Here is a 13,624-nt window from a genome sequence, read left to right on the forward strand (position 1 = left end):
GCGTGTATATGTATATATTTCTTAGAGGCAATATGGTGATAACGAAAAGTTATGAGTTGTATAGTTAGACATGGGCTCAATACAATCTACCTCTTAATAGCCTGGTGACAAATTAATCTCTCTTATCCTTTATTTACCATGGAAAAATAACAAAAAATAGTAGAATCTGAAAAAATAGTGGCCATTATTACAACTTTAATATAGATATTATCAAGAATGTACATTTGATCATAGGTTAAATCTCACTGCAAATGATTTTTAAAAATATCTCCATTTGCAATTAGATGAATGTGAATATTTCTTTCAGGCCTCATGTTTTAAGTGATAACAAAGAAAATCTGAAATGTCTATTACATGAAATAATCTCAAAAGATCTTAAATATCCTGATCAAAAGGAGAAGTGATCTTTGTGGAAAAAATAAATAAATAAACCAAAACAACTAAAAAAAAAAAAAAAAAACAGGGAAAAAAACTAATACTCAGAATCACTTACCCACCTTATGGCCTTATTCTAGCAAAGATATTTTTAAAATCTACATAAAGTGTATCATATTATTTCATATATGCCTATAAATTCTTATCCACTTATTTTAGACAGTAGAATATACCTTAAAAGGAAGAAATAATTACTTTTTTAGTAGATCCTAAACAAGAATAAAGTTTTATTTGCATTTTAATTTTCTACATGAAGATTCAACTCAACATTATAGCAACTGGGTGTTGTTTTTATTTATTTTGTAAACTAATCACACCTGCTTAAGTTGTAGTGGGAGTGGTTTACAGAAAACCTTAGAAAAATTGGGAATCTTGTCATGTTGATAGAGTGTTTAATAAGGTAGTATGTTTCAAAAAAAGATCACCGTAGCAACATAGGCCAATTCCATGAAGCATTTGTGTTTACAGCCTGAAATAAATAATGGAGCTGTGAAAGAAAGAGTTGACCATCTACTTCTGCTAATTAACTTCTATTTAGGAAGTAATTTTGGGATTCTACTTGGTAATATAATCAGAATGAGCCCAGAATATTATATAGCGGAGTCTTGTCATAATTGAAGATTTTGTATTTAAACTCAACTATACTTGCTAAGGAAAAAAAAGAAAATTTATTTAAATAGTAGGTGTGATTTTCCTCTGGCCATTTCATTTAATGAGCATATGACACAGAGAAGGGGGATGGCAAGTTTGAAACTGCTGTATCCCCATTTGGTCTCAGGGCAACATGTCTGTGGGGTATCTCATTATGTTTATTATGACACTAATAATTAAAGGTATGGAATTTTATCCATACCATGGCCCCTAAATGCCAAATGTTTATGTTATCCAGAATTTAGGTGAGGAAATAGCAATCTATTCCAAACCAAGAAGAAATTGTCTGTGTTAAACTTATCTATGTGTTACAAGTTTAGGACGATTTAAAAGATTTTCAAGAGTAATTCTGCATTCTGATTAATTCCTTACACTTTGATGTTAGAAACAAACTCTTTTGTAAAATTTAAGTTCATTGAATGGCAAGATCAGACACCACAAAGGACTCAGGGTGAAGAGTTAAAGCGGCTCATACTCACAGTCCGCATCAGCAAACACAATGCAAGGGCTCTTCCCGCCAAGCTCCAGGGTCACCCTCTTCAGATTGCTTTTCCCCGCAGCTTCTTTGATTATTTTGCCAACCTGAAATGGAGCATTACAAAGGGAGAAGGCTTAGTCTGCTCTCATGAAGACAGGTTTATTTAGTGTTTTAAGTTTATATGATACTTGTGTGATAGTTAAACTTCACAGTTAAATTAAATTTAGGAGAAACCCTGACAGTTTTCAAGATTTGGCACCTTTAGATATAAAAGGCTCCCTTCTCCAAGCACAGAGGAATGAGAAAAATGCTCATCAGTAAGAAAAAAGAGATACGGAACATGAGAGCTGATCTTGATTGTCTGGGTACACAGGAGGTTATTTTTTATTTTAATTAGAATTTCATCTTTCTACGGATTGATCAGACATATCATGATTCAATCCCAACTTATCTATTATGACTTTTCATTCTTCTACTGATACCCAGAGAACTCTACCAGCCCAACTGGCATATTCACCACCTCCTGAATCTCATCTCTCTTCTCATGATATGCTCACCCCAACCTGAGCTGCTTCTACGTTCTACCCTTCTTTGGGGTCCAGCTCGTATCTTGGCTTCTCCTTGAATCGTTCTGATGATCTAGGTAGAAACGACTCTCTTCTCCTGGCCTTCCAAAGAACCTCATGAAGACTCCTTCAGAGTCTGTCTCAAATTATATTATTTGTATACACATAAATTCCCCAGATTGTATCTCCTTAGTAGCAGTGATGATACCCTAACACTGCATACCTCTCCTCAGTAGCATCTCTCCACATGGGCTCATTGAACTATTGATTGACTGACAGACTTCTCCTTCTTTCCTCCCCCATAACACACACACACTCTGAACAGTGAAGTAGAAGAAAGAAATTGGATCTGTGCTCTCCTGCTACTTCAGTTAGCTGGAAACCTACTATTCTGTTTTCTTCTTTAATGCTAATTGCCTCTATTCTTTTCAATTTTTTTCTTTATAGATTACGTCGTTTCAAGATTATTTTCTATAGTTATTCTTGTTTTTCTATCTCTAAAACTTGGCCTATTTTATAGTTATTTCTTCTTTATTATTTTTATTGCAGCCTAATCCACTAAAATGATCTTTGCTTTTCTTTTTTAAAAATAATTCACTGTATTTTGCCTCTTTTATTCTCTGGGTTTCCTTTCCTACTCCCCACATCAGATTTTAATAAAAAGTTTCTAACCCAACTGAACAAAAAATAAGTAGCTTGCTAAGTACATGTTGAAATTTTATGTGGTTACTGAATTAACTGCTACTGCACATTACAGAATAAAACATTAATTAATCTGCTAATATTTTCAGCATATTTAAAGATAAATCAAGCCCCAGAGATTCTTCCATGAGACTGGAATTGATAAATGAATTCAGCAAAGTCTCAGTTTACAAAATCAATGTACACAAATCAGTATTCCTGCATGCCAACAACAGTCAAACCGAGAACCAAATCAAAGACTCGATACCCTTCACAATAGCAACAAAGAAAATAAAATACTTATGAATATATTTAACTATGGAGGTGAAAGACCTTTACAGGGAGAACTATGAAACACTGAGGAAGGAAATAACAGAGCACGTAAACAGGTGGAAAACCATACCATGCTCATGGGTTGGCAGAATCAACACTGCTAAAATGTCTATACTATCCAAAGTGATCTACAAATTCAATGAAATCCTTATTGAAATACCAACATCATTTTTTGCAGATCTAGAAACAATAATTCTATGGTTCATGTAGAACCAGAGAAGACTCTGTATAGCAAAAGCAATCTGAAGCAAAAAGAACAAATTGGAAGGCACCAATTTATCAGACTTCAAGATATACTACAAGGCTATAGTAACTAAAACAACATGGTGCTGGCATGGTATTCAATAAATGGTGCTGGAAAAATTGGATAGCCACGTGTACATGACTGAAACAGGATCCACATCTCTTACCTCTCACAAAAATGAACTCACAGTACATAACAGACTTAAACCTAAGGCATGAAACTATAAGAATTCTAGAAGAAAATGTTGGAAAAACTCTTCTAGACATTGGCCTAGGCAAAGAATTTATGAAGAAGACCCCAAAGGCAATCATGGCAACAAGAAAAATAAATAAATGGGATCTGATCAAATTAAAAAAGCTTCTGCACAGCCAAGGAAACTATCATGAGAGCAAACAAACAACCTACAGAATGGGAAAATATATTCTCATGCTACACATCCCCTAAAGGGCTGATAACTAGAATCTATATAGAACTCAGGAAAACCAGCAAGAGAAAAATCAAACAACATCGTTAAAAAGTAGGCAAAGGACATGAACACAAACTTTTCAAAAGAAGACAGACTAGTGGCCAAAAAACATAAGAAAAAATGCTAAACATCTCTAATCATCAGGGAAATGCAAATCAAAACCACAAGATACCACTTAACTCCAGTGAGAATGGCTTTTATCAAAAAGTCTCAAAACAATAAATGTTGGCGTGCTTGTGGAGAGACAGGAACGCTCATACACTGCTGGTGGGACTGTAAACTAGTGGAACCTCTGTGGAAAGTAATATGGAGATATCTCAAAGAGCTACAAGTAGAACTACCATTTGATCCAGCAATATGATTACTGGACATCTACCCAAAGGAAAAAATGACATTCCATAAAAAAGACATCTGCACTCGAATGATTATAGCAGCACAATTCACAATTGCAAAGATGTGGAAACAACCCAAGTGTCCATCAATACATAAACAGATTAATAAAATGTGGTATATGAATACCATGGAGTTCTTCTCAGCCACAAAAACACAATGGTGATCTAGCACCTCTTGTATTATCTTGGAGGGAGCTGGAGCCAATTTTTCTAAGTGAAGTATCACAAGAATGGAAAATAAGTACCACATGTACTCACCATCAAATTGCTATTAATCAATACTTATGCACACATGTACTAGCAACACTCATCTGGTATCGGGCAGGTGGAAGAGGGGAGGTGGGATGGGTATATTTACACCTAATGGGTCTGGTGCACACCGTGTGGGGGATGGACATGCTTGAAGTTCTGACACCAGCGGGGCAAAGGCAATACATGTACTTAAATGTTTGTACCCCCGTAATATGTAGAAATAAGAAAAATTAAAAAAAAGATAAATGAAACCCCTACAAGTAGATTAATAAAAATAAACTATTAATATAAATAGACTTGCATTGGGGAACCCTGTCTGAAATGTCTTTTGTATCCCATTTTCCTTCCATAACATACTTCTTTGCTGGATTTTTATTTAAGGTGATTAATAATTTTCTTTATTCTAGATAACATACTTTGCTTTTCCTCCTTTTAGATTCCCAGTTCCTTTTTGCATCTTTTTCCTTTCTTTTCCTCTTTTTAAATTTAGGTTTACTGGAGAAGCTCTATTAAAGTAGATAACTTTTATATTGGGGAAGAGAGTAAAATCTGAAGTATTTTTCTGAAAGCTGCAAATGTCAAAAGGACTAGCATGAAGGATGGTTAGAAGTACGGATGAAGAAGAAAGGTGACACTTTGCTTAGTGCAAGTTTAAGTGGCAAATAAAAGGCTTGCTTATATTTTCCGAAAAGTCTGGCTAAAGGCAAAACAAGGAAACATCCATTTTTTTTGTCTCCTGATTCCTTTCCCTTAGAAAAAAGTAAAGATTCATCATTTTTTTCAAAGAGGTTTGCAATAAAGAAAAGATAAAAACTATTAAGACTACAGGTAAACAGTCTATTCTATGATACTGTGGCGCTGCCACGTGGGGCAGAAGTAGCAAATGCTCATGAAAAGGATATAACTTACTATGTTTTGCACAATGTGAGTAGGGTGCTGTTTTATACAAATCTCATGGGACATTAAAATTCTTACCTTGCTGAAAGTATTGTTAGAATGGGAGTCATTGCTACAATGACCACAAAGGAGGGAATCCATTGTTTGCCTTTTTCATGGTATTTGCCAAGTTCCCTGATATCTGCCCAGCAACAAACCTGAAGCTAAAAGAGAACCCAGAAAGAGGTTCCAGGGAGCACGTACCTAAGTTCCATGCACTGGAACTAAAATGGGTTTTCCTGTGTGGCTTCTACAGTCATATTATTCACACTTGATTCTTTCTACTTATTTAGAATTAGTCACTATACTAGTTTCAGGAGATTATAATGAACAAGAGTCTTTGTGGATATTCTGCAAGGGAGAGAAAGACATATAAAAAGGCCACAGGCATGTGCTCTTACAGTTGTGTATCACGGCCAATGGGAACACAGACGGGAGTTGTTAAATTCAGAGTGCTCCTGCAACTGCAGTGGTGAGGAGAAGGCCAGCCAGGGAATATGTGGGGGGAGCCAGGTTGGAACAGGTTATGACCACGTGTGAATAAAAAGCACGTGGGAATGAAAAGATGCATGGAATCATCAGGAAGTGATGGGGAAGGTGGCAGAGATGGGGAACATTTATAGGGAGAAGAAGCTCTTCCCTCACACCTTCTAAATTATTGTGAGAACTTAAAGAGCAGGAGAGGAAAGAGAAAAAGGAAATGAGTACAGACACATACAATAATCATGGCATTTCCTGAGTGCTGGGTAGGGTGCCACGTGTTTCACCACTCATTAGCTCTCTCAGTTTTATTCTGCGCAACTCAGTAAGGTTGATACTGTTGTCTCCATTTTACAAATGAAGAAACTGAATTAACCAGGATATTTAACTTTTGAAGACACACTGCTAGGAGGGATAGAGGCAGAATGTGAACACAGATGTTTTCTAGATTTTTAATCTCAGGGTTTTGAGGTGTTTTTGATAGGTAAAGTTTCCACCCCCCACAAATACAATAGAGACTCATGGATGAGCCACGACAAACAGGCAGTGATGCTGGAGTTGGGATCAGGGAACACCTGGTCCAGATGAAGTGGAGAAGTGAGCAGGTGTGGGATCTAGGCCTCAAAAGCTACATGGATTCCCTACTGGGGAAGGTCTAGAAGTCCAGGCGGAGGAATTTGTGCCTTTCTTCCCTTACCTTCTCTGCTATGATTTCAATCTGTGATTTTACCATTTTAATATTTATTGCCACGTCTTAAACATTCCCATTTGTTTTGTTCACAATAAATGCTGAATGTGGGGTTGACTTTTCCCTACTTCAGTTATGGATTTACAGAATGCAAACTTTTACTACTCTCTGTCTATGAAAAACAGAGAAAAAAATATAAGTATTTATCTCATTTTAAAAAGATCAAGAAAATTTGATTTTCCAACATTTCTGTTCTCTATGTAAATGTTTCCTTATATTGGAGTGGCTCATAAGGATCATAAAGTAATCAAATTTGAATCACCTCCCTATCTGAAATGTTCTTTTTGCTGCTCAATCTCCAGAGAGTCAAGGAAAAAAAAAAGTAACAAAAACTCACAGCAAGTTCTAGCACCCATTTGGACATCATTATTCCTTCCTGTGAACCCCCTTACAGCATTTTGTACACATTTTATTACTTATCACATCCTGCCTTGTTTCTTACCTGCCTCGGTAGCTTTCTAAGATGGGGCGATGCTCACTCTTCACCCTCTATACTGTATACCAATGAAAGGCATACAGTAGTCACTGCATTGGGCATCTAACAATGTCACATTATCTAAAAGAATGACTCAATGATTTATTTTTCTTGGTACAGTATGATCTCACCACTTTCTTTTGTTAGGACACAAAATTATCTCAATAAATGGGACTCTATTTTCCCAAAGTCTACATTCCAGGATGCTGTCTTTCTCTCTCTTCCTCCTGCTTCTCCTTGCAGTGCACATGGTTGGGGTCCTGTTCTCTAACGTTTGGATGGCCAAGTTTGAGCCGGACAGAAAAATTAGGCTAGGCCAAGTGTAACATTGAAGGAAGCTGAGTTTCTGGCTCCCTGTTTGAATGTCTAAGGAGGAGAGAGCCCCAAATAAGGAGCTATGGGTGATGCTCTACTATTTAATTTTCATAATCTACAGGGTAACATTACATTCATTCATACAAATCACTGTGGCCTAATTTACATTTTCGACTGTAAACCTTACTAATCATATGACCAGGTCTCAGCAGCCATATTTCTCATCAGAAATAATGAGAACATGTTAAAAATAGTTCACTCTAGGGCGCGGTGGCTCACGCCTGTAATCCTAGCACTCTGGGAGGCCGAGGCGGGTGGATCGCTCGAGGTCAGGAGTTCGAGACCGGCCTGAGCAAGAGTGAGACCCCGTCTCTACTAAAAATAGAAAGAAATTATATGGACAACTAAAATATATATATACAAAAAAATTAGCCGGGCATGGTGGCTCATGCCTGTAGTCCCAGCTACTCGGGAGGCTGAGGCAGTAGGATCGCTTAAGCCCAGGAGTTTGAGGTTGCTGTGAGCTAGGCTGACGCCACGGCACTCACTCTAGCCCGGGCAACAGAGTGAGACTCTGTCTCAAAAAAAAAAAAAATTAAAATAAAATAAAAATAGTTCACTCTAGTCCTTCTGAGTTTGTAATAAGTATTTCATTTCATCCAAAGTACATCTGCTCATGTTCCATTCACATATTTGAAGACTAAAATAAGGAAAAAATCCTTAAAAGGGAACTTTTGTTTTAAGAAGTATTGGCTCAAAAATAGTTTCATCAGACATGCTTCTGGTAGCTGAAGATGCAGACATTCTTAACTTCTGGGCTGAGTTAGTGATATTACCTGTGTTGATCCTGTGAAGGCCACTTTGTCTATATCCATGTGAGAAGAAATGGCTGCTCCTGCAGTAGGCCCGTAGCCAGGGACGATATTCACTACTCCAGGAGGAAACCCTGCCTGAGAGGTAAAAAAGGAAAATTTACCTAAGTGGTCTTATTCTTTATTATTATTGTTGTTGTTATTACAATTATTATATATGTTATTAACAATATATTACAGTTATTATTAGATCACCTAAAAATAACCTCAAGCCTTGCATTACTGAAGGCCCGTTTTTCCTCAGGGTAAGGCTAGGGATTATTGCCCCATTGATGACTGTCTCAAATTTCATCATAGTAACTCACAAAGAAAGTGTAACTGTTTGATTAGTTATTTACATAGAAGGAAAGCAATGTGTTCATTATCCCCACCAGCAAAACTAAGAAGCTAAAGGGATCTCACATTTTTAATTTCTGGCTGTCATCAATTGCTGTTATACCCCTGAGGGGCATAACAGCTAAGGTGTGAGTTCCCACCGGCATTATTTAATCAATAAAATGTTAAATAAGCATGGTCAACCCCTTTATGATTGCACTTCAGGATTGATTTCAACCCTAGTTAAAGAATTCAGGTAGAAAGTGTGGCAACAGAGTAGGGCATATTAAAATTTCCTGTTAATTGCATCAAAATCTTAAAATATTTCATTTTAACATCTCTTTTCCCTGTTTTGAATTTGGAATAAAGAATATTTTTAAGATATGAGGTTAGATTTCCTAAATTGAATTTTCTAGTGATTAATGCTTGTCTTTGAGGTTTTGGTAAGATATGAAGACAAAAGGACAATGAATTGTTTGCAAGAAAAAAAATATATTAACACAGTATAAGCAGTTGATAAAAATAACTTTCATGTGGCTTTTGCCACTTTGTACAGGAAGACAAATGCAGAGGAAACCATGATAGAAAAGTGAAAACAAACATATCCACCTATGGGTAGATGTGTTTAGAAACAATGTGGCCTAAGAATACAAACAAGCATATTTGCACAGAGGCCTCCAATCTTCACATATCCTATAATAGTTTGAACAAATTTGCAGAAACCACCAGGCCATTAGTGACAGTGACAAACCAACTTAATATTTCAAAATTTGAAAGAATACTTTGTCAATTTCAGTATGAATTTATGTTCACGAGAGTTGGACAAAAGAAACAAAAAAGTGATCACAAGGTGACTGACACCAGGCCCTTGCATTGGACCTCTTGTCTGCATTTGAGCAGAGACTCCTTTGGGTTAACTGTGAGGAATCCTAGCCAGCAGCCAAGCTAAATGCATCCCCACACTGGACAGGAGACTTGTAAATAATGTAGTTGGCAGTAGCACCAAATGAAGAGGAGTTCTTGTACATAGGTTTTTTTTGGAGACTTACCTCTTTTATTAAGGATGCCACATGGAGTGCAGTGAGAGGAGTTTCCTCTGCTGGTTTGAGGACTACTGTGTTTCCACAGCTCAGGGCAGGTGCTATCTTACCAATGAGCATGACCAATGGGAAATTCCACTAGAAAGCAAAATATAACAAGAGATTCTTTGTATTGCTGAAAAGCACATTTGCTAATCTAATTTCACATGACATATCCCCTGCAGATATTAAAAAGTAATTGTAGTATTTTTGTGTAATCATCTGGTGTATTCTAATTAACTTCATTGCTAAAAGCAATAGTAAATGCTAAAATGCTCTAAATAAACTAGATACAGGAAGGGAGGTGGAGAGAGCTCCAAAATTCAATCAAGTGCTGTCAATTTGAGTGGTTCTTCTACCAGGAAGATCAAAATCACTGCATAGTTTCGCCTACCATTAAGGATATTATATCTGTCAGTGTTTAAAAAGCATGAGTATTCCTGCCAACCCACAGGTGATTTATTATAATTATTTACCTAATTGTATCATTAGTAGCATTTATTTCTAGGACAAATATCTTGTTAAAGACAAAGATATCCTGGGTCTGGAAACCAAGTGCTTGGGTTCAAATCTCAGCTCAGTCACTACCAGCCATGTGAAGTCACACAAGTCACTTGCTCTGTGTGTACAACTGCATCATCTTTAAGTGATGATAATGGTCCTCTCCACCTCAGAAGGTCTCCTGAAAATTAATCAAGAAAGTGGGCCAAGAGCTTGACACAGTGGCTGGTTCATCATAGGGACACAGTATATATTAGCTGTTATTAGTATTTGCAGTTACATAGCATATCTACTTTTATAGATATTACTGCAATTTTTGAATTAATGAGGCATTTCATTAAAAATGTTGATACAGATATATTTCAATCTCATTGGAGTGAAAGACAATAGCCACTTATTCATCTAAGAACTTCAAGGTATTTCATCATTTTTTATTTGTCATTTGGAAGTATGTCAGCTAAAGAGATATCATTTAGATAGTCTCCTGTTTGTTAAGCTTAAAAGGAAATCTTCACAATTTCACTTAAAAAATGCTATCTTCTTTAAGAAGAACTTGGAGTATCAGGCCCTCTCATCTTAAGACACAATATATTCCATACAGTGCTCTAAATGTTTCTGGTATTTTTTCTTTCATTTTAATTTAAAAATAGTTTTCAGGATTAGAACACTCTGGTTGGTACTATTCTCTGTAATGAAAAGCCTCAGTGAGGAGATGAAGAGTGTTGGAGATGAAGAGAGCCTACTACATTTCACTAAAAGGGTGACCTGCAGCTGATGTGCCTGCTATGAGCACATGCACCTATAAAACATGGCCTTTAAAGAGAGGACATTATACGACTTTTAAAAAACAACTCATAGAGTATAAGGTTAAGAAGATCTGTTCATACTGTAGTACTGAAATACTCTGAAGAGACATGCCAGGATATAGATAGGTTTTTGGACTACCTAATTCATATCTAAGATGTTTAGTCACAGCGAGACCAAGTTCAACAAATCGTATGTTTACTCCATATTTAGCAAATATATAAGAAGACTAATGGCCAACAAACACATGAAAAATGCTCACCATCTCTCATCATCAGGGAAATACAAATCAAAACCACAGTGAGATATCAGTTAACTCCAGTGAGTATGGCTTTTATCAAAAAGTCCCAAAACAAATGTTGGTGTGGATGCAGAGAGAGAGGAACAATCATACATCGCTGGTGGGACTGCAAACTAGTACAACCTCTATAGAATGTAATATGGAGATACCCCAAAGAATTAAAAGTAGAACTACCATTTGATCCCACAATTCCCACTACTGGGTATTTACCCAAAGGAAAAAAAGACATTCTATAAAAAAAGGCATCTGCACTTCAATGTTTATAGCATCACAATTCACAATTGCAAATATTTGGAAACAACATAAGTGTCCATAGATACATGAGTGGATTAATAAAATATGGTATATGCATACTATGGAGTACTACTCAGCCATAAAAAATGGTGAACTAATATCTCTTGTATTAACCTGGTTGTGACTAGAGACTATTCTTCTAAGTGAAGGATCACAAGAATGGAAAAACAAACACCACACACACTCACCATTAAATTGGTACTACTCGATCAACACTTATGTGCACATACAAAGTAACATTCATTGGGGAACAGGCACATGGGCAGGAGGAGGGGAGATGGGTAAATTCACACCTAATAGGTGTGGTGCTGGCAGTCAGGGGGATGGGCATGCTTGTATAGCTCTGACTGGGATAGTGCAAAGACAATTTATGTTACCAAAGCATTTGTAACCCCATAATATTCTGAAATTAAAAATTAAATAAATAAATAAAAACAAATATATAGGAATCTATTCATGTTGTAGGAAGCTTCATTACTAAATATAATAGAATTAGAATCCTTTTTTAAAAAATTTAGAATTATATAGAAGAACAACTTACAGGAATGATTTGGCCACATACACCAATAGGTTCATGCCTCGTATAAGTAAAAACATTTCCATCTAGAAAGTGAAATACACACACAATTATATATAGACAAATGTATTCGTCATTCACAGAATGGTGGTTTGGGGCTGATATGAGAGAATAGGGTAGACAATAATTAAAATATAAAATACATCTCCAACTGTTCGCAAAATGAAAATGGAGCCCTCAAATCATAATTTGGAATGACAGGAACCATAAATTGAGTTAGGTGAAAGCAAAACACAAAATTGGAAACAATATGAAAGATAATTAATTCTGTACCTCATCATCTAAGAGGGCTGATTTCTAAATCATCTTTCTTCTCAAAGTTTAATTAAAAAAAAAAAAAAAAAAAAAAGGACGCGAAAGGAAGGAAGAGGTCTCCAGCTAAGAAAAGAAACACATTCAGATGTGTTTCTGGCAGCTCGAAGTTCTATTAGTAATAGTAACATTTTTTCAAAAATATAACAATTTAAAAAATAGTAAAATTAAAAAACAAGATTTTTTTTAAAACCTCTCTATGATTAATCATCCTTTCCTACTCACTTGTTCTAAAATGTTGTTTTCTATTTGCCTACCAAACAATAAAAGCAAATTCTCTTAATTCATGAAAACAAAATCCCAAAATAAAAAGATATTTCTTTTCAATCTAGATTTGACTGATTCATGTGCTTCAAAGTTTGATGATGTCATTCCAAGAGTTACATTGTGTTTTGTGTTCAGTTCTGTTTTGGTTCCCACAGAAGCCTCCTGGCTTCAGCAAGAACTCTCTTTATCAAGATCTATTTGTGCTTTAAATGGTTTCTACCATTTTGTCCCAGAATAAAGTGAGACAGTCATTAAGATAGTCACATTTCTTCACATCACCATGGTTTCACTCTCCTCCTTTCCCTTCCTGGTTACCACTTCTGACCTATCAGATGTTCCAAGTAGTTTGGAAATGCACATCAGGGCCAGTTCTCAAGTCAATACATTCACATAAATTAAATTCTATCAATAGTGTTTCACACAGTGATGCTTTTTCATATTTCATACAAAGTGTTTTTCATATTTCTACCCAATTTTGTACATACTCCACTACATACATACATGTCCATGCACAGGAATCCTTAACTCGGGCTACAAACCCAGTTCCTTCTCGCTTTGAAGCTATTTGAAACAAATCAATTCGAATTAGTTTGTTTAATTAGTCTGGTCTAATTATAGTGAGTTTGACCAGGCACAGATGATCATAACTGACTCATTCTGGACATGCAAAGAGGCATAAATAATTACATTATAGAAAGGGTAAAAATGTCACTATTGGAATAAAACCCAAAGAAATAACTTCTGAGGCCAGCTTCAAAAAGTTTGGTTGAGCCCTTAGAGAGACAATTGCCTCAAATCAGTCATTGTGGCCATAAGAATGTTCTTACTTTAATGTTTTCTAAAATATGCG

The 13,624-nt window shown here is 36.0% G+C and overlaps 1 protein-coding gene across 3 annotated transcripts in view; it reads right to left on the minus strand.

Moving 5' to 3' along the window:
* The window catches only part of LOC138388358 (aldehyde dehydrogenase 1A1-like), a 40,394-nt gene that overhangs the window by 14,844 nt on the left and 11,926 nt on the right, over nt 1–13,624 (minus strand). The window contains exons 5-8 of one of the 3 annotated variants that reach the window (XM_069476395.1): nt 12,160–12,221; nt 9,689–9,817; nt 8,289–8,402; nt 1,566–1,668 (exon numbers count right to left, since the gene is read on the minus strand). In XM_069476395.1, the coding sequence (XP_069332496.1) occupies nt 1,566–1,668; nt 8,289–8,402; nt 9,689–9,817; nt 12,160–12,221 (408 nt within the window). The remainder of the gene's footprint in view (nt 1–1,565; nt 1,669–8,288; nt 8,403–9,688; nt 9,818–12,159; nt 12,222–13,624) is intronic. The other 2 variants (XM_069476393.1, XM_069476394.1) reach the window with 2 other exon arrangements.

This window comes from Eulemur rufifrons, chromosome 7 (genome assembly GCF_041146395.1).
Source record: "Eulemur rufifrons isolate Redbay chromosome 7, OSU_ERuf_1, whole genome shotgun sequence".
NCBI lineage: Eukaryota > Metazoa > Chordata > Mammalia > Primates > Lemuridae > Eulemur > Eulemur rufifrons.